The 21,002-nt window shown below is 41.8% G+C and overlaps 2 protein-coding genes across 4 annotated transcripts; one reads left to right on the top strand and one right to left on the bottom strand.

The window, feature by feature from the left end:
- The first annotated feature begins 1,487 nt into the window (after positions 1-1,487).
- On the top strand, positions 1,488-4,698 carry LOC117371119 (opioid growth factor receptor-like). The gene is made up of 8 exons (XM_033966736.2): positions 1,488-2,531; positions 2,603-2,665; positions 2,742-2,786; positions 2,867-2,921; positions 2,991-3,069; positions 3,156-3,222; positions 3,313-3,461; positions 4,229-4,698. Exons 1-8 carry the CDS (start codon positions 1,752-1,754, stop codon positions 4,533-4,535), a joined length of 1,545 nt encoding a protein of 514 aa, XP_033822627.1. The 5' UTR covers positions 1,488-1,751; the 3' UTR covers positions 4,536-4,698.
- Positions 4,699-4,807: 109 nt separating this feature from the next.
- Positions 4,808-19,147, bottom strand: dido1 (death inducer-obliterator 1). 3 transcript variants are annotated; one of them, XM_055221813.1, is made up of 16 exons: positions 18,997-19,147; positions 17,612-17,677; positions 16,492-17,384; positions 15,864-16,269; positions 15,407-15,721; positions 13,953-14,154; positions 11,659-12,217; positions 11,258-11,417; positions 11,060-11,176; positions 10,901-10,981; positions 10,495-10,645; positions 9,784-10,312; positions 9,558-9,702; positions 9,375-9,464; positions 8,699-8,894; positions 4,808-8,614 (listed from the first exon to the last, which is right to left on the bottom strand). In XM_055221813.1, the coding sequence occupies exons 3-16, from the start codon at positions 17,310-17,312 to the stop codon at positions 5,253-5,255; spliced, it is 7,134 nt and encodes a 2,377-aa protein (XP_055077788.1). In that variant the 5' UTR covers positions 17,313-17,384; positions 17,612-17,677; positions 18,997-19,147; the 3' UTR covers positions 4,808-5,252. The 3 variants fall into 3 exon arrangements, with proteins under 3 accessions (XP_055077788.1, XP_055077787.1, XP_055077786.1); XM_055221812.1 differs by having other exon boundaries at positions 10,853-10,981; positions 15,407-15,718; positions 18,997-19,097; XM_055221811.1 differs by having other exon boundaries at positions 4,821-8,614; positions 10,853-10,981; positions 18,997-19,139.
- Between the last annotated feature and the right edge of the window lie 1,855 nt (positions 19,148-21,002).

The following is a 21,002-nucleotide window of genomic DNA, read 5'->3' as shown; positions in this document are numbered from 1 at the left end:
TTCAAAGTGTATTTAAAAGCTCATTCTACCTCCTAAATTTTGGTCAACCACCGAGGTATGTGTTTGTAATTTCATGTGTATATTTTTTGTGTGTTTATTTTTTTTTTTTGTTATTATATATTTCTAATTGTAATTTATGGAGTGGAGTAGAAAGTACAGATACTGCTCTCAAATGTAGTGAAGCCAAAGTAAAAAGTATCCACTGTAAAATTAAAACCTAATAATTCACTTTAGATACTGTACTTTAGTGCTTGTACTTTGTTATGTTCCTCCACAGACGAAGGTGAAGTGCAGCTGTGAAACCTACTGGAGTTTGTCACAGACTGGTCCATCACCTCCTGCTCTCCTTCAACATTATCCAACTGTTTTTTTGTGAATAAGTTTGAAAATGACATAAATTCCTGTGTTCTACTGCAGTTTATTGATTTATTTTTTTGCCAGATATTAGTCTTATTACGGTAAGCTGGTGAGATCTCATCTTGGTCTATTTGCTTAAATCTATGCAACAAACAGCTGTCCTGTGCTCTTCTTTTACATGTTCTGTTAAATCGTTTACTGCTCAATTTAAACCGTTAATTTACAGCTAAAAATCATCTCAACTCACTGATGCTCTGGGCAGGACGGCTTTTTGTGTTTTGTGCAGTTTGAGCATAGTTATTTTAAACGTTTTCACAAAGGTCCATTCTGCAGTTTGTGATACAGATGTTTTTTTTTTTTTTATGTATTTATTTTGAAAGGGCCACAGGAAGTGTTTAGTTGAAGTTACCTGTGCTCTGACATATCAGTATGCGCTGGAGGAACTTTTCAGAGGTTTTGTGCTTTATGGGAATACACAGACGATTTGACAAAGCTTTTTGGCCCCTGATGAAAACAGAAGAAAGAAACGAGGCAACGCACAGAGGGGCCGGCCCCTGACTCCTCTAAGAGCCATAACGGAGCCGCTACAGAGCCGCTTTGTGCCGACCGAGAGGGATCCAACCCTAACACTCTGCCATCTCTGGTCTGGCATCAAACAAACCCTCGGCCCCCACAGGCCCCCACAGGCCCCCACAGGCCCCCACAGGCCCCCACAGGCCCCCACAGGCCCCCACAGGCCCCCAGCCTCCCTCCCGTGTGTCCTGGTTACCACTCCGCCACTGACCTCTGAAGTTACATTTTAAGAATCTCTCTAGATTATTATAACATTTTATCCCACCTAAAGTGTTTATTTAAGACAACTCTATTTTAAAACTGTTTCATACACTTTCATAATAAAGGTTAATTGGGAACAATGTCTTTCGGAGTCATTTTTGTACATAAAAGAGTTTAATCATAAATATAGACCTATCTGTATCTGTCTGTGTGTAGCTTTATTTTAGATGAAAACATTCTACATGATGAAAAGTTGAGCTACATTTTCTTACAGAAGCTGATATGTCTAAATTGAAGATATTTTTTCCCTTTTCACCTGGGATGTCTCACATAAACACTTCAGTCACACATTTTGTCAGATTTGAGGTTTTGTCCAGTTTTGGTTCCTGACTCCAGGTAAAGGCACAGAGTCTGTTTAACAGCAGCTCAGGTCTGAGGATCAGGTCCATGTGTGACCCAGCCCAATGACACAGATGACCTTTAACCTGTGACCTGGGTCTAGTTTGATGTGACCTGGGTCTAGTTTGCTGTTAGGTTTCGTTTCCACTCAAACGTGTCCAAAGGGCGTTCCAACAGAGAAGTGAAAGTGAAACAAGTGTCTGACTTGTTCGACTTTGTCGATGGTTGTGCTGTTGTGTTATCGTCGTTTCAGACTCTTTTTGTTGAGGATGTGGAGGTGGGCGAGGAGCCGCTCCTTTCTGGACGGAGTTAAACATGTTTCCTCTTGGCCGTGGTTCTATTGGGTCAAAGTTTTTTTGGGATTCGTTCCACTTTTAGCGATACGATACTGGTTTAAACACCGTGATCAAAATGAATCTGATGAAGAGAAAAATACCTTTTCCTCTGAGGTCGACTTCTTCACCGATGACGAGAGCTCCGAGGAGACCAGCACCCCCCGCGCACAGAACGGACCGCGCGCACAGGACGGACCGCGCGCACAAGACCGTCCGCGCGCACAGAACGGACCGCGCGCACAAGACCGACCGCGCGCACAGGACGGTCCGCGCGCACAGGTCAGTCCGCGCGCACAAGACCGTCCGGGCGCACAGGACGGTCCGCGCGCACAGGTCAGTCCGCGCGCACAAGACCGACCGCGCGCACAGGACGGTCCGCGCGCACAGGTCAGTCCGCGCGCACAAGACCGTCCGGGCGCACAGGACGGTCCGCGCGCACAGGACAGTCCGCGCGCACAGGACAGTCCGCGCGCACTGACGCAGGACCACAGCTCTGTGCGCAGATACAGACCGCCTGAGCACCCCCTGACCTGTGAATATGACTCCACCTGGGACACTGACTCGGATGACAGCGAGGAAAAAGTTCAAGAAGAAAGTGAGGAAATGGTACAAGAGGAACAGAGTGAGAGGACCAACAGATTTAACAAAGTCTCCAACAGACAGTCGGTGAGTCAACCTAAACCAGGAAACATTTAGGCCTAATAACAGGTTCATTCTTTACTCAACTTTTGTAACAGATCAACTTTGAGAGATTTCAAGCAGCTGCCAGAGATCTGCAGAACTACAGACGCGACTATCCGGTGAATAAAACAGAACTACATAACAGCAGGGTCATTTATCAGTGTTCTTAGTAATTTACTCATTTTTTCTGTCCAGATCAAGCCTCGTCGGCATTGGGGTTTTCAAGAAAGTAAAACTAAAGTAAGCAACCTTTGATTTTCTACTTCAGCATTAAAACTGTGCTGTTAAAGCCCAAATAACAGAGACTTCTTTCTGAAAAGGATGAACACCCAAATTTGGACTTCTACCTTGGAGCGCGGCCCTCTTCACCTGATGGTTTGTATAGATCTTAACACCACTCCCTCACTGCTTCAAAGGCCTAGAGTTCACCTTTGTGTTGCACAGGTTTATTCATAGGTGATTTCCATACTTTGTGGAGAGGAAGTTACGATATTTTGGAGTCTGTCCACAGCTATATTCAATGGTACGTAAGCACAGGCTACTAGGCCTACTATTTGGGAAAAAAGGCTATAGTAAAGAAAGATTACAATTATTTCAAAATGTATACAGGTTGTTTCCCTTACAAGAGCCAGGAGTAAATCCTGAGGCCTTCACACTCACCAAAGAGGAAATTGTGGTATGTTGAACAATCCACTGGTTTCCTTTATACAGTCTGTGGTTAAAGCGCAGGATTCATACATTACCATTTATGTTTATTCCCATATAGGAGTTTTGCCAAAATGAAACAGCAAAAAAACACCTGCTTGAATCATACAAGCTCATGTTGGATTTCTACGGAATTGAGCTGTGTGACGAGGAAACTGGAGAAGTGAAAAGAGCCCAGAACTGGAAAGATCGATTCACTAATCTAAACAGGTGGGATACTGATCTGGTCTTGTGCAGATTCTGAAAAAATACCATAAAAATCCTGTTAAACCCTAGATGGTGTACACATGTTTATTTTAAATTGTGTTGTCATTGTCGTTGTCATTGTCGTCTGAGGTAGATGTGATTTGATTTAGGTCTTTTTAAACTGACAAACAGCATAATTACTATAAAAATCTGCTTCAGTTTTACACACGGGCTTTACTTTGTGACAGGATCATGAAACTATGAGGTGCGTAACAGCCCTAGTTTAACATTCTTTAACCTTTCAAACTAAATATTATATCTATAAACAATCTGAGGACTTTGTCCCTATACAGTGTTAATCTGTAGCTAAATATGTGCAGAAATATTTTACTACTTGCTACTATTTAAGTTATTTCCTTCAAGCACAGACAGAATGCAGTATGTGTAAAGACGAGATCCTCAGATTATTCATTCAAGACCTTTATTGCCTCTAAACACTAGATCCAAGACTGTTATTATGCTTATTCTGTGTGGATAATTTGTCCCAAATTTCAGTCCTGTTTCACAGAAGGCTCTATGTGTCCACGGACTCAACGTTTGGCCTAAGATCAGAGCAGGCCCCAAAATAGATGCCTTTTTTTTTTTGGCAATAAGACACAGACAAGAACAGACCTAAATCAAGCAGCATTCACAGATGCTCAGTGAAAACATGCTGCTAACACTGTCTCCAGTGGTGATTATTTCATATGTTAACACAATGAGTCCTTAATATTTTCATAAAATTTTGACAGAAATACTCACAACAACCTGAGGATCACCCGGATTCTGAAGTGTTTGGGAACCTTGGGATTCACTCACTACCAAGCTCCTCTGGTCCGTTTCTTCTTGGAGGAAACTCTGGTGAATGGAGAACTTCAAAGAGTCAAGGACAGTGTACTAAACTACTTCCTCTTTACGGTGCGCGACAAGAAACAGCGAAGAAATCTTCTTGAGTATGCTTATCGCAACTTTTACAAAAGGGAGGAATTTTTTTGGTGTCCCAAAAAGATCCAGATGAAATGGGAAAAACAAAAAATGAAAACAGATCCACCTTTGTGACCTAATGATGAAAAGTAGATGAATACATTTGTGTGCAAAAATCTTAGATGTGACATGAAAAAATTCTCAATGAGTATAATCCTTATTAAAAACAAATTGTCAGATATTTCTTATTGATCAGTGTAATATTTTTTTACCAAAATGGTAATTGTGCATTCTATGTAAAATAAAAATGTAAACATATTGTCTTCTTTATATTCATAGCTAAATAGTTTCAACCAATATTAAATATTCAGTTCTTTCCACTAAGACAAAGAGACAGAAGGTAGTGATGGTTTTACATTGCAGACAGTTGAAGTCTTTTTATTTCAAAGCTGCCCAACATAAAACACATTGTACCGTGCAATGCCCACAGTTCTGAACAGTGTTGCTTAAACTTCACATTACCCATTTTACATATATGGCTTTTTACTTTTTCTACTTAGAAAAGTTTATTAAAAACATCAGTATATACACATGGACACCTATTTACACTTTAAATGGTGTGTTAGAGATCAGTTACATTATTGTTTTCACTTAAAATGTACTTCGACAGTAGTTAAATGTGGTTATGCCTATAAGACAATCACAAAGAAACAGAAGGCATTCTGAAGAAATGTCACTTTTAAAGTATAAAGAAAATACAAATACTGTCAAAAACTTTAGTCAAAATAATGAAGTTTACAAATACAGTTTTACATACAGATTTTGAATATTTGTAAGTGCATAAAACCAACATTATTTTTTGTCATGCTCAGCCTTTTCACTGTCTCTGGATGAATCATGTTTATAGTCCTTTTTGTCGTCTTTCTTGTCTCTGCTTCGACTCCTGTCTCGTCGCTCTCTCTCTCTATCTCTGTCCCGGTCCCTCCCCCGTTCTCTGTCCCGGGTGCGTTCTTTCCCACGATCTCGCTCTCTGCTGCGAGATCTGTCCCGCCTGCGCTCCCGTTCTCGATCCCTGTCACGGTTTCTGTCACGGTCACGGTCACGATCACGGTCGTGTTCTCTTCTGTCGGATTCTCTTTCTCTGCCCCTGTCGCGATCCCTCTCCCGGTCCCTGTCACGCTCTCTCCTTTTTTCCACCACTTCAGACTCCCGATGTCTCTCCCCCTCCAGTTCCCTCAGACGTTCACCCTCACTTGCACGGCTGCGGTCCTTCTCACGGCTGCGGTCTCTCTCTCGACTGCGCTCCCCTTCTCTTTCTCTCCCTCGTTCCCAGTCCTGCTCCCGACTAAACCTCCTGGTCTGGCTTCTATCCCAGTGCAGTCTTCCTTGATGTTGCCCTTCCCTCTCCCGCCTACGATCCTCTGGTATCTCTCTTCGAAGCTCCTCAGGAAGCTGTTGCGCACTGGAAGAGGATTCCCTGTGGCTCCCCTCAAAGCGACCAAAACTATGGGGTGATTCTTCTCGATTTGAGGAGCTCCTCCTCCTCATTTCAGGAGACTGTCGATGCCAATGGTCTTCTCGGTGTAGATCAGGACTGTGAGTTCCCATGCGACCTGGCGAAGATCTGGGATCATCTGTAGGTGTAGGCAGTAATGGGCCACTGTGGCGAATGGGTCTGGGCTCATCTGAGTGACGGTCAAAACGATATCGCTCAGAACCAGCAAAAGACTGAGTGCCCGGGGGACGACCTTCTTGAGGTGGAGGACCTCTGTGTTCTTCAAAAGACCCCCTGTGAGGAGGTGAACGATGTCTGGAACTGTACTGGTTCTGTGGATTGAAATGTTGCCCACTCATGTCTCCACTGGGAGGGGGCCCCCTTCTGTCCTCATATTGATTGGGTGGAGGTCCCCGAAAACCAGAACCTGGCGGTGGGCCTTGATCCTTATACATGCTGACAGTGTTTGGAGACTGGTGTGATTCAACACTGAAAGGACCGTCCTTTTTAAATGGTTCTGCAATAGGGGGTGGTGGCCCTCCGTGGCTACTAAACTGATTTGGAGGGGGTCCCCTAGGTGCAGGAAAGTGAGACGGAGGGGGAAGCCGGTTGTCAAAATGTCCAGGTGGAGGTCCAGTGAAAGGTGGTGGGGGACCTCTGTTTCCTGGCAAGTTAAAAGGTGGTGGTGGGCCAGTGAATCGAGGTGGAGGGATGCCGCTTTGAGGGTCAAAACTCGAGGGTGGAGGAAGACATGGGGGAGGACCAGGTGGCACATGTTGTGGTCGAAGTGAAGGGTCAAAGATTTGAGGAGGAGGTCCTCTTTGGGCAATAGAAGTGAAGGGAGGGGGTGGCCCTCGATTTGGCATTATGTTCTGGGGAGGACCATGGGGCAGCTGTTGAGGAGGGGGTTGTGAAGCTGGCCACTGGTTTGGATAGGACGAGTAAGTGCCAGGTGGTGGGCCAAAGGGTTGGACAGTAGCCCCTTGCACTGTGGGAGGTCCATGGCCGGGAGGAGGTATGTGGATGGGGGGAGGGGGTCCTTGCATTGGCAGTGGGCCAGACATGGGTGGGGGTCCTTGCATGGGCGGTGGCATGGTCATGGGCGGGGGTCTCATCAGAAGGTTTTGTCCCTGCAGTGGGTCTGATCGACTAAAGTTGGACGGAGGGGGTATATCAGGTGGAGGCCTGTATTCGTTGTCATAGGCAGGTGGAGGAATGTGACGAGGCATGTGATGGGACTTGCTATCCACGGTGGAGCTCGGAGTGAGCACTGGGATTGTGGAAGTCATAATGGAACTGTTAGTACATTTATTATAGAAATCCTTTTCATCTTTATCTTCCCTATACTCTGTTTCCATAGATGTTTTAAGAATAGAGGCAGCATTTGGCCAAATACTAAATTTGTCTTCCTCCTTTTCAGACTTTTCAGGCTCTGGTTGTTCAGTTTTAGTCTTGCTCACATCCATGTAATTGACCTCCATATCAGTTTCCACTTCCTCTCCTAACAAAGGAATTGACACCTCGTCTTTGGCTGACTCCATAATGAAAGGGAGAGTCTCGCTTTTCACTGCATCCTCAGACTGTGTTGTGTCTGGTTCATGAGCAAACTCCGCTGCTTCAGGGGCCTCAGACATCACTGGAGCTGGAGCCTTAGGTTCTGAAGATGAAGAGACATCTGCCACTTCATTATCCTGAGGTGCTGCTTCTTGTTTTATTGTTGCAATTTGATGAGGATCCCCTCTTTGTCTGGGATCTCTTTTCTGGTTAATTAAAGGAGAAACTGATGAGGACTTAACCAATTCTTCAACTTTCTTACCAAGCTGAAGCAACTGGGTACTGGCCAACAGTGATTTAGAGGGTTGAGCCAAGAGTTGAGCCTCTGTTGGCTGTTCCTGCTTTTGGTGGATGTGCTGACCTGTTTGTTTAAGGCTCTCCAAAATTGTTTGTGCTTTACTCCTACAGTCACTTTCTATTGTAGTTTGATCAGGTATAACTGTTTTGACGGTGTCGAAAATAGATTCATCTTCTGGGTCATAAGCCACATCATCACCATCACTGGCTACAGTGTCAGGATTTATCTTACTTGTTCCCTCTAATTTGGCAGGATTTTTTGGTACATTGTAACCATTGCTCGGGTCATACTCTTCCTCCGGATCGTACGGTCGATCATCTTCATCCTCCACCAAGTCCTTCTCTTTAGACAATGCAAACTGCTTAACAATTGGATCTAAAATATTAACGGATGGAACGGATGTTTCTCCACCCTGATCTGGGGGAGAGTTGGAAGACTCAGAGTCCTGCTTTTTCTTCCCAAAAAGTGTCTTGAGGATGGTCTGGAGAGGAGTGGCTGATGCCGCGGAAGGGTTAGCAGTGGACAAGGATGGAGACTCTTTACCAGTGCTCACTGCTGCAGCAGAGGCTTGAACAGATGACAGAAAGGACAGAACAGAGGAAGGAGTAATGGTACTGCCTGGGGTCTCAGAGGAAAAGGGTGGAGGTGAACCTGGAGGAGTTGTGCTAAAAGGAATTTCTAGGGAATTTCGTGCACTTTTTTCTGCTTTTGCCACTGGAGCTGGCTTCGGTAAGCCAGTGTCATCTGTGTCTTTTATTTGAATCTTGGACCTTTTTTCATCAGCATCAACAGGTGCACCTGCACGTTTCCTGTCCTTCTGACAGATCAAAAGTCCAAGGAGGAGGTTGGGACGTGCTGGCTCCAGTCCTGCAACATGAAAAAACATGTGTATTGCATAATCTCTAAATAACAGAAACACTGCACATACTGTGGATTCCAAAGAAAGTTTACCTGGACCATCAAAGGGCAGCAGTTTGGGTGGTAATGGGTCCTTAGAACTAAGAGGGATGAGATAGAGGTCTTTGATTCGACGATTATTGTTGGCCACAACCCCAAATCTCTTCCTACTGCTAAAATATGAATAGAGAGAGACATAGGCAACCTCCTCTTCTTCAGTGGCTGGATGGAAACGGATTAAACAAAGCTCCTACAACAAAAATCATGTGAAGAATAGTGTATTAGTATACAATTTCTATTAAAATATTTTACATTTACTAGAGATCGACTGATGTTTTTTTTTCATGGCCAATGCAGATACTGATTGTTTAGGATCAAGACCAATTAATGGCCGACAAGGTCGGCTGATATTTTTGGACCGATTTAGATTTTCCACAAATGATGCAATTTAAATTTACTACAAACTCATCCACAGCCCTTTTTTTAACCACAAACCCATAAGAGCTGTGTTGTCACGTTTTGTGTAGTTATCGCTTTGTATTAAAGTGTTAATATAAAATTTTGTGTGTATTTTTTAGGCAGGAGATTGACCAAAACACAATATTGGCCTATGATGGAGATTTACGGCCAATAGCCGATATGCTAAAAATCCCAAATATTGGCCCAATATATCAACCAACCGATGGATTGTCTATCTCTAACATTTATAAATATTCACAACTACGCTTACCTTGGACAGTGACGTCTTAAGTTTCCCTACATAGTCCCACACAGTATTAGGAGATATTCTTCCACCGATGTGAATGGTGTCAGGCAAATCCTGTGTGGGGGAAACATGAAACAATCTTATGAAGGATACAAACATCAAAAGAATATACAAGTCCGCTGCTTGTGGTGTCACATAGTTACTTACCTCTTTAAGATGTTCAAAAGATCCCGACACAAGGTAAGCTTTGGTCACAAACTTGGCAACATTTTGCATGTTCATAAATCCTTTCCAGATCTTCTCTTGGCCATGAAGGAAGATTGCCGTTTCACCCTCAGGTGGCGGCTCAGAACTGTAGACAACAAAGTGATGTGCTGTGAGTTACGAGCAAAAATTCAAATGCAATAATATTGTATGTTGTTTAATGTAGTACCTTGATTTAACCGTTTTGGTCACAGCCACTGCAGATGGTGGTGCAGGGGGCATAGGTAATGGAACTTTTGGTCCAGGTTCCACAGGTGCAGAAACTGGAGCAGCTGGGGTTGGCTCTGCCAAGTTGTTGGCAGGTTTGTCTGGAACTGTAAAAGGAACTGTCCCAGCGGAGCCATGTCGGGCCATACGTGGATCTCTGCGGGTAATGGTCACAGAGGAGACTGCAGGAGTCACAGGAGCAGCAACTGGAGGTGGCACCAAGAGATTGGGATCTTCCTGGTAAATCTGTAATTGTGGTTCTTGGATCGACAGCTCCACACTCGTTGGTTCGTAGGCAATGTTGGTTGGCTCATACGACACAATGGGAGTGGGTTGGTAGGTGTAGGCTTCCTGGTGTTGGTAGGGCTGGGGCTGGGATGCAGGTGTGACATCTCCAGACCTAGAAGAGATCTGCTCTTGTTTTGATGGTTTTGTCTCTTTTTTAACATGTTTTTCTTTCTTAGCCAAAAGCTCCTCTTCTTTTTTCTGACCTGAATAAACAGTTTGGTCATTTTAGAGCACTGACAATATATTTTCTTCACCAAAATAAAGTTTTTGATTATGTAAATTGGTAACATACGTCAGATTATTGTATGTTGTTGAGTATAACACATAATATGAGTTCTACAGTAGGATTTTACACTTCACAATTTCACAATGAAGTGTCACATACCTGTACAAATTTTACAGTTGAGGTCAAACAGATGGGTCCGGTGTTCTGATGTTGTGTCTTTAAGCATACTACTAAAAATATCAGGCATGACGCTCCCCTGCTCCCCAGACACAGAGGAACCTGGTGGTACAGTGTTTGTCTCATCTTGGTCCTAAAGGCAAAAAGAGTAGTATTCACAATAGGATCTGTCAAGATCTCACTGTTTGGATCATTTGAGACATTTTAACAAGAAGGTGGATAGTAAAGTTTGCAAAGGAAAGCTAAAGATATAATGAAAGGTAAGCTATGTGTTAAATGTATAGTTTAAGTGGACATTATTGGAGAGTAAAAGACAGAGCAGCAGTGAGGCATCACTTACTGCAGAAGAAGCCAAACGAGAGGATGAAGCTGAAGCAGCCATACATACATCTGCATCTGATGTAGGGGGAGCGTCCTCCATGTCAATGTTACGAGACTCATGTCTGTGTTTGGAATGAGACCTTGGAGACTTTGCAAACAGGAGAAAATAAATTAAAATGAAATGCCTTTTGAAATGTACATTTACATCAGCATTTTTGAACAATACCTCTGACACCTCGGTCTTCCTCCATTCTGATATCTCCTTGGAAAGTAGCTCTTCTGAACTTAGTCTCACAAGTCGGAAAGGAGTAACCTCTCCTCCAATAACCCTGTAAAACAAACCCTGTAATAAAAGAAAATATTCGTTATAATAAGGCAAGTTAATTGAAGGGTGCATTTGAAAGTAATCTGCAGGCTAACTTACTTTGTTTTTGGGATCCTTCAGGTGCAACATGAGGGACCTGTATTTGTTCTTGTATTTACTGTCAGTGCTGAGACAAAGATTGAACATTTCCCTCTCAATGGCATATGCGAGTTTTCCCACCTCACTCTCGGTCATTTTCAGATCATCACTGTCACTCACCCTGATGGTTAGAACAAGTTAATTAACACTTTTTTTTAATTATGAAAAATTTAAGTAAAGTAGGCAGGCATACATATTTTCTTCTTTTACCCAAATACGAGACTAGATTTAAAACATTTCTATAGACGTTAAAAAATAATGATTGAAAAGTGACACATTCAAGTAGAAAGTATATATTTTTAGCACCAAGTAATTTCTTAATGAATTGATGCACCAAAATAACTTAAATATCATGATCCCACCTCTTATACAAGATGTCCGTCAGAGAGCGGCGTATGTTCTGTCTCATCTGGTTGTTGGGAGGAGGTGGCATGGGAGAGGCGGGTGGTGCAGGTGAACTTGAATGTGAGTGTCTAGATGAGGAGGTGGAGTGGTGGTGGTGACTGGAGGAACTTGAAGATGAGGAGCTCTTGGAGGATGAGGATGATGACTGGCTCAGGGGTTGGCTGTCTTTTGGTTGTGGTTGCTTCTTGGGAATGGTGAAGTTGGACTTGGTGACTCTCAGAGCTCCAGTAACATGGATCGGACCTGCAGGATATTGTGAGGGGGGCTGGGAAGAGCTTGATTTCTTGGACTTGGCATTGGTCTTGCTTGGAGGTATTGTGGGTTTCTTTGAGACTTTAGAGCTGGATTCACGACTTGACTTTTTACCCTTGGGAGAGACCTTCGAGATCTTTGCAGGAGGAGGAGAGGATGACTTCTTTGGCTTGACTGGAGTAACAGTGGCAGGTGTCTCAGGCGTCGGCTGCACTTCCTTCACTTTTTGTTCTTTCTCAGGTAGCTTATCTTCTTTTGGTGGAGCTGGACACACAAAGAACAGAATGTCATTCTTGCTGTCATGTCTTGTATTATGTAGAACAAGCCAAAATGGTTTAAATAATCAATAACACAATAAAGGAATGAAGGAGTTTGATGTCACACCATGCCTCAAATCACTTTACCAATCTGTATCATTCAGAATAGTATATTTTTCCAATTAAAAGAAAAACTAATCACCTCATCAAAGTGTCATCTCACATAATATACAATATATTTGATATCATTCAATAAGAAATTCCATTATTTCATGTTTATTTAAAATTGAGCTAAGTTTTGTTTTTGTTTAATGGCAGCGTGTCCACTTGAGACACTTTAAATCCCACAGTAAAATAACTTTGTTCAAATCTATGGTCTAATTAAATAAAAAATATATTGTTGGCACCCCTGGTACAAGGCCAAGACAAACACTGAATAGTTACCCTTCAGAAAATATACCTATTGTAGAAAAAAATATATATTTTTAAACTTTTTCATGCTAGAATAAAAATATCAGTATCATGAAATATGCAACCAACAATAATTTTCAGTTGTTTAGTGCTCCTGCTCTTATCTTTGCCTAACCTGTGTAACAATAGCCACCAAAAACAGCAGCACTGCTCATTTTCATGTTGATTTTTGTTTTTGTAAACAAAAAAATAATAGTGTATACAAATAATACATCAACATTGAATCCACAAGTTTCCAAAACAACCAGCTTTTCAAGTCATAGTCAATATACATGTGTGTGATTATGTGAACAGTCTTATACCCAAAACAACTACTCTACAAGACTAACTTGACATCTCTAAATCCATTCATCTTATTTGTACAAATCAATAGTACACTATAAAGTCAGTAACATCCACAGTTCATTAAAAGCAGCTCAGCAAAGATGGCAAATGCCAAAACCATCAGGTGAGAATGTGTGCAAAGCTGAAGACTTCTCATTCACTGCACTGAGCTTCCATCTTCACAGTCTTCTTGGAGCCAATCTCAACTTCACAGCAGCATCTCAAAGTGAACCAGCATGTGCCAGGGTCTTCTTTTAGCGAGTGCCTTCTGTATGGAGTTCATCCAATAATGCCAGTATCCAGTAAATGTTTTAGCTCAGTCAGTTTTATATGATTATTAAGTAGTGGTGAAGACATCTCAGCATGCCAACACTGCTCACATAATCAATGGAGGCTTCCAAAAATCTGTCATAATCACCTTTTATTATAAAGCCAGGCACCTACATGAGATCTCGTATTAAAATCAACACTTGGGGTACAAAGTGGCACTTACAAGCATAGGCCAAAAGACAGTACAGTCCATGTTGGGGAATTCTGACACCTACCTGTTGATGACAGGGCAAACCATTTCCTGATCCCATCAGGTGCCCAGGATGCAGAACATACAGAACAAGGTAAAACCATAGAGGTCTCCTATTCTCCTGCTCATAGCACATTTATGTGTGTAAGCTTCTCTATGTGACCTTTAATCAAGCTCATCATTTATGATTTCTGACTCATATTTAAATACTTACCCAAAACACTACCTACAACTTACCTTTTCAGCAGCAGTCATGGCTTCATTAAAACATTTAGAATAAACAAGCACAAATAGTACCACGTTGTGTGCAGACAGGTTCACTGAAGTCAGGTTAAAGTATAATTACCATCGATAAATACTTAAAATCACATGTAAACAACAGCCAAGCGGTTCAACAACAGCTCAAGACCCTCAATGAGATACATACACTTTTTGTTTAAAACTGTTGTTGATATAGATGGAGTCTTTTCTGGAGTGACAGCAATATAATTATGGTCACTGGACCAGGATGCCGTGGAAGGAGGTGGTGGCTGTTCCTCTGCATGTGCGTCTTCATCATCCTCATCTGAATCGGGGCTGTAGTCTTCATCACTATCCACCTTCCGCCTCTTCTTACCGTAAGTGGCACTCTTGAGGTGAAAAGAAGACAAAAAACATTTTTAGTAAAATACATTCTGAACTAAGGTCAGTCAGACTGGTTAAGCAATAAGCAAATTCTTAATGGTGAAGTGGTAAGTTCCCAACCTTTGGTGTGGGAAATTAAAGTTGATAACTATGAATACAGATGACATCCTGTACTGTTTAATCTGGCAAAGTGTCTAATTTTTCATAAGTGTAGTATTTTCATTGATTATAATGGTTTCTTATAAGCCTCTTTGTACTTATCTGGGAACTTTTCAATCCATGTCTTATTTAACCAATGAAATATTAAAAGGTACTCCTTTTCCACACTTACTGTGACCAAACATAATATGTTCAATATTTCTCACAACAGTGTTCAGAACAACCTTAATATTTGAGTACAAAAGTTAAATAAAAGCACACAGTCCTAACCACTCACTCCTGATATGATGCAGGTCAGAAGGTCTACATCTTCAGGGGCTGAGCTAATCATTGTCAAAAACATTGATGCAGGTTTTGGTTGGGCAAATATTAACTTAGCTTGTCTTCTCAATATGCACCTTGCGTCCAGGAGAATACTTCGAAATTTTGGCCTTACATGCATGATACAAATCTTGTGTACACAGATATAAAGTATGCTGTAAAACCGGACTTGAGAATTATTACTAAACACATATTTAACAATATTTTGGCAATTTTTAAAGAATGTTTTTGTTCTAAGCAAGAGCACATCAGTTTATATAGCGTGTTGGCCCCTCAAAAGGCTCGATTTCCTTAGCGATCAATCATGCCCACTACAGAGAGAGCCTCTATAGCCCTCTCAGTGGGCATGAATGAAAGCTGAAGAGGCAGAGCTTTGAGGATAGGAAGTATAGACTTAAGTTTGTTAGTTTAAAAAAATACAAATAAGATATTTAAGTTTATACTGTGGTTCAGATGTATGACAGCAAGGCCTTTAACATACTAACACAACTATTCCACAACAGATTCAGTTATTGTAATCCCAAATGCTACAAATGACTGAGCATGTCAGTAATTAATATAATGTTAATATGTCAATGAAAAATCAGTAACAGCTGAAAAACTACAACATACAATTTGTCATGAAGAAGCATTAATGTTTGCAAATGAATACAACTGTTCAGGTAGATATAGAAAATATTATAAAATATGGATACCGAACAACAGACAACAATTGAAACCTCAGTCAAATTTTATTGATGGTCGGGGAAGGCTAAAAGTTGAAATGACCCGAGTTACCTTGGTTTTCGACTTCTGAGGCTTGGTCTTGTCCTTCTGACTTGGCTCAGTAATAGACTTCATGGCAGCAGCAGCATGTCTCAGGATGCAGTCATTTCCACAATAAACAGAGTCTGGCTGGGCATTCTTTTCACAGCCAGGTCCTATACATTTTGGGGCAGCGTCCTCCGTTTTGTCCATCACCTGCTCCTCTGTGGTCGCTGTTGAATCCACTTCCACATTTGAAGCTACTTTATTCTCCGTGTCTGATGGCGCTTTCTGCTCAGTCTTAGACGGCGTCTCTGATTTGGGTTCTGCTGCCTGCTGCACTACCTGCTTTGATTCAGTAAACAATACAATTAAGAAGTTCATTATATTAGTAAGTCATTCATTGCTTGCATGTAAGCCGCATAACAATTACCATAACTTTAACAACAAAACAGCACAAATTATACTTAAATCCTGTCCAGTGACCTACCGGCTGAAAGATCTTGATTTTCTTTTTGCCTGTGGGATTAGAAGCCTTCTCGATCCTCCCCTTGATTCCCAGGTCGTCAGCTGCCTTCTCTTCAGCGGTAGAAGATGCTGAGAGTGGAGTGACTTGTGCGGGCTGACCAGTCTGATCCATGGGCTGAGGGTCCTTTGTAGGCTCAGGCCTTTCAGGAAATACGACAGGGGCAGAAGATACACTCTCAGCCTTTGGTTTGTCAGCGCTTGTAGACAGGCCAGATGTCGCTGGTCTCAAAACTTGGTTTTTCTTGACAGTACAATTTGGGCAAATATAGTCCTCTCCATTTCTCTCCATCAGTCGTCCCCGTGCTTCGGTGATGCCGACACAATCACCATGGAACCATTCTTCACATCGGTCGCAGCAGATCATAAACCTGAGGATCACATGTAATTAAAAGTTCATAGTTAATGGCAATACTTTGTATAGACTCATCTCTATATGTCATTTAGATGATTAAAACATTTCTAATATTATAAAGATTACCATTATTGTCATTACATATTAATTTCTTATCTATGTCATGTCATACAAGATCCTGTAATTACAAATGTGATGCAAAATGTGTTACTTAAATCCATTTTCTCAAAGCACATACCGTTTATTGTGTTTTTGTCGACAGATGCAGTACAGCGCATTTGGGTCATAACCTCCATCGTCCGACTCATCTGAAGAAGAAGTGGTTGACGTAGAGGAGGAGTCTTCTAGTTCTTCTTTCTGGGACTTGGCTGTGGTTGCGCCTCTTGTTTTGTTGTTTTCTTTTGTGGCAGCTTTATTTACCTGGGCCGAGTTTTTAACATTAGTAGTGTTCTTACTGGCAGCTCTCTTTTTATTGATATACGTTCTTATGGGTCCACGTTTGACCAATACTGCGGGCTTCTCAGGCTCTTCATCTTCAGTCTCGTCTGTTTCCTTGTCATTTTTGTCTTCCTCCTTCTCACAGACCGTCTCGGTCTGTGGTTCAACGACATTAGTGTTGTCAGGAATAGTTGGACTATCCTCTACTGCCTCAGGTTTGGTCTCATCCTGGGTTTTTAAAGGCTCTTCTCCTTTGTTCTCCTCTTCATTCCCAGAGCTGGCCTCGTCTTTAGCCATGACTTCACCTTTGCTCCTGGTTTGCCTTGCTCTTTGTGGTTTTCTTGTATACTGCTTCCTTGTTCCACTTCTTGTCCTCCGCTCTGGAGACTCCGCCTTTGCTTCAGTACTCCCATCAAAGCTGGCCTCAGAGGCTGTCTCAGCATCAGTCGGAGTTTGAGAAGGAGGATCACCACCTTCAAGACTGGGAGGAGCACTCTTTCTTGCAGCTCTTTTGGCAGTGGAGAGGAATTCTTCGAGTTTGTCTGTGCGTTTTGCCTGTCTGCCACTGCGTCGAACAGGACAGGGGATTTCTGGGCTGTCTGCTGCTGCTTCCACTGGCATCTCTCCTTAGGATACGGTACCAAGATGAAACTCAAGTGTTTTAGTCCTCGCAGGATGATAGTTCATCAAGATCTAGACAGAAGTATTAAGACTTATTTTGATTTTCCATCGTATTTGGGAATTCAAGTTGCAAAATGAAGTTGCTGACCCCATTTACATGTTCCCTACATACAATAATCCATGGTATCACAAAACTTTACTAGATATTTAAATTAACAGTATCTTCTAAAAATCCAAACTGAGCAAAACAATTAAAAAGCACAAAGTGAAATGCCACACCATGCACATTCATTACTTACCAGTTGTAGTGATAGATCAAAATAGTTTGTCGATCAAAGAGGACCGTCTTCTTGGGAATATTTTATCTGGAAAAGGAAGAAAAATATCAGCATTCAATAATGAAACAACAAAATTACAAGGATAAAAAACAATTATACAATAATAATACTTATTTTACTTGAGACAAAGATAGAATGTTTTCATATTAAAAGAAACAATGCATCTTCACATCTTAGCCACATTCAGTGCAAGGGAGCTGCATAAAGACTAGCTGCCCAGAGGCAGACTGGCTGAAAAGTGGCAGGCACCTTTGGCCATTCAAACACCTTGTCTGAGGGGTGAAAAAACAGAATTTGTACTGCCAACATAATGGCTGTAAAACAATTTACTCTTCCAAGTGAGTTACCTAGGATTTTGAAATGTTCAAAGTGTGTATTTATTAAGAAATCCTCTTAATTTGCGCCACAACGCGGATAACCTACACAGACCTGCGCACACAGAACTGTCCAATGGCAAGTCTGTCCTCATGATTTAGTGCCACGTGACGGGGGACATTTTAGCAGAGGAAGTGGGAGTGGTCCGACAAATACCAAAAAATATACAACGAACCATTAGGGGCACTCTGCAAACGCTACTGAACAACTGGAACAGTGCGATGTTCAATAATCTACAAAGACTCGAAGATACATTTACAGTGTCCGTGATCCATCAATGTAACTGCAGCATTTTTACAGACGCAACGTTTGCACCAGGCCGCGCTGCACGAGTATTTTTAACGCACTGTGAAACAAAACGAAACAAACAGTGCAGACAAACGGCGACATGTATTTTAAGGATGCACCAAGCTCTGATATGATTGCGCCAACTGAAGACAAAACAATCCCAGTTATCGCTAAGCAAACTTTAACAAGCTACAGCCCAGAGGAGACGGACAAAACGCAGCCAGGCTTTGGAAAATACGTAGCGTCAGTAAAGATGGAGGAATATGGAGCTTTGACGGCACGGACACATTAAACAAGAGCACCACAGCGACCTGGAGCACGAGTCACATCCACAGCTAACAGGTCGAGTCTCAGGAACAGCTAGCAACTTGGGCTAGCACCACGATGCTAGCTAGCATGGGTTTGACGACGTTAAAAACAGAATATAGTTCAACTCAAAGACAACAAACAGACACCTAGCATGTCAAGTCCCACGTTTGGATTCATACTAACAGTGTAAATAGTCATAAACCCTGGAGTAAAGTCCCACATAAGCGTCACTTTGCTGTAGCTCTGGAGGACGTTAGCCTTGCTCCGGCCGTGAACCTTTAGCCTCTGGAGCGGTTTTTCAGCAGAGACTCATCCGCGCTGACACATGTTTAAAACAGAACTGTGGCTTTATTCACACATTCTGACGCACTTACCAAGACTTGTTTTCGCTAAGACGTTTCATTTTTGACTTTTCGTTCTATCCTCCATTTTCCAGTCCGCTATGGCGCTGCTGGGGCGATGCGGCTGTTCAACTGCGGCAGATGGCTGACGCTAACACGCGCTCACAAACTGCAGCGCCTCTACAGGTCAGGAGGAGCATTACAGCGGCCTCAAATATAATGTTTAAGATAAGATATACGTTTATTAGTCCCACAGTGGGGAAATTCCAGTATTGCACCGCACAGTTAAAGAACAGAAGGAAAACGTTACATGCAATAAAACAAGATAATGGATAAATAGCTTAAAATAATTTAAAAAATAGACTTAAAAATAAACTAAAAATAGACTCTAATGTGACATCTCAGTAAAGTGACTTGAGTATTGTTTTACATCACACAAAATGCCACAGTGAACTCAATTTACATTTTAACTATGCCCTCATTTGAAGAAAGGAGAACTGTTCTTAAACCAATAATGATAATAATAAAAAAATGACAAGGCAAATGAAACAAAATACACACATAAAATACTTAAAATAACATAAAGAAAGACAGAGTGTATACACCTATATTATGACATAATAAAAAATTAACATTTCTATACTATGATGATAAAGCTTCATTGCTTGTGCCTATTTCATAATTTTGCAACTTGAAGCCAATTCTCAAAAACAAATAAGACGAGTGACTGATACGACTGGAACATGTGTTGATGCAGGGTCAGATTGGGGCTTTGTATAGACACACAATACGCACATATGTACTTATGTATGTATGCACAAATGTTGTTTTTATATTTTAGAATAGCAAAAGAAAAATATAAAATCTGTCAACTTAACAAAACGTTGTAGGAGTGAAAAAACTTACACTGAGGGATTACACAGATATCTTCTCAAGAGCTACGGGCAAATCACCACATTCTTGAGTGTGACGATGTCTCATAGATGGGGACAAGAGACAGTTTTCCCTATTGTTTACCCTGTAATCCAAAAGATAAATTCATATATGTTGAACTTGATCATTTCTGTCAGTGACCATCATTTCAGTCTTGTCTGAGTTTAGCTGAGGTTGTTTTGCCTCCGCACACTGATCTTTTGGATGCAGTGGCAGAGTGGCTGGTCCATATTCACCTGCTGCAGTGAGACATAGATCTGAGTGTCGTCTGCATAGTTATGGTAGGAGTATAGCTGTGTATTAACTGACCTAACAGCAGCATGTAGAGATTACACAGGAGTCCCAAGATTGACCCCTGGGGGACCCCACAGGTCAGGACCATGTGAACTGAAACACAGTTACCAATTTCAACAAAGTAAATTGAATAATTCTACTGGCCTTCTACATAGAACCATTTTAGTGCAGTACCAGAGATGCCCACTAGTGCTCTAGTCCCTGAAAGAGGATCACATGATCCACAGGGTCAACAGCATCAATATGAAAACACAGCAAACATGTCCTCACCATGCAGTTCACTTTTTAAATTCAATCAAATCAACAAATAATTTAGCATTTTTCAAACATAAAATAATAAAATAAAATGTTAATAAAAATCTGTATGTATTTTTTACCAAACTATATTTTGTGGTGTAGTCTACTTGGTAATGCAGCAACACAACAGTGTGGACTTTTACCATATGGCCCATCGTTCTGCTGACACAGGTAATGATGGAGGTGTTTTCACACATAACACACACATTCTTATAATCCCCAGTCCCTGTTTAGTCAGAGGAACCACTCAGCCTCCATTTGTTCACAGAACAGTGGCTCAGTGGGTTTAACTCTTTAAAATTAACATTTGTGTTGTACATTTAAATATGTAAGTGTGGACAGGAAAACATGTTTCCCTTTATTCTACTTTTTGAGTTTTGCAAATCGAAAGTTCCCTGCAGGCTCCATCCACCTCTTTCACAACAAAGGCACACTATCTGGACAGTAGAGGGCGCTGTTTCTTCAGTCCTGGTGTGTGGCGTTTCTACTTGAGCCACAGTGGAGGACGTGGAGAG

This window comes from Periophthalmus magnuspinnatus, chromosome 5 (assembly GCF_009829125.3).
Source record: "Periophthalmus magnuspinnatus isolate fPerMag1 chromosome 5, fPerMag1.2.pri, whole genome shotgun sequence".
Taxonomy (NCBI): domain Eukaryota; kingdom Metazoa; phylum Chordata; class Actinopteri; order Gobiiformes; family Gobiidae; genus Periophthalmus; species Periophthalmus magnuspinnatus.
This window is presented reverse-complemented; position numbering and strand designations above follow the sequence as displayed.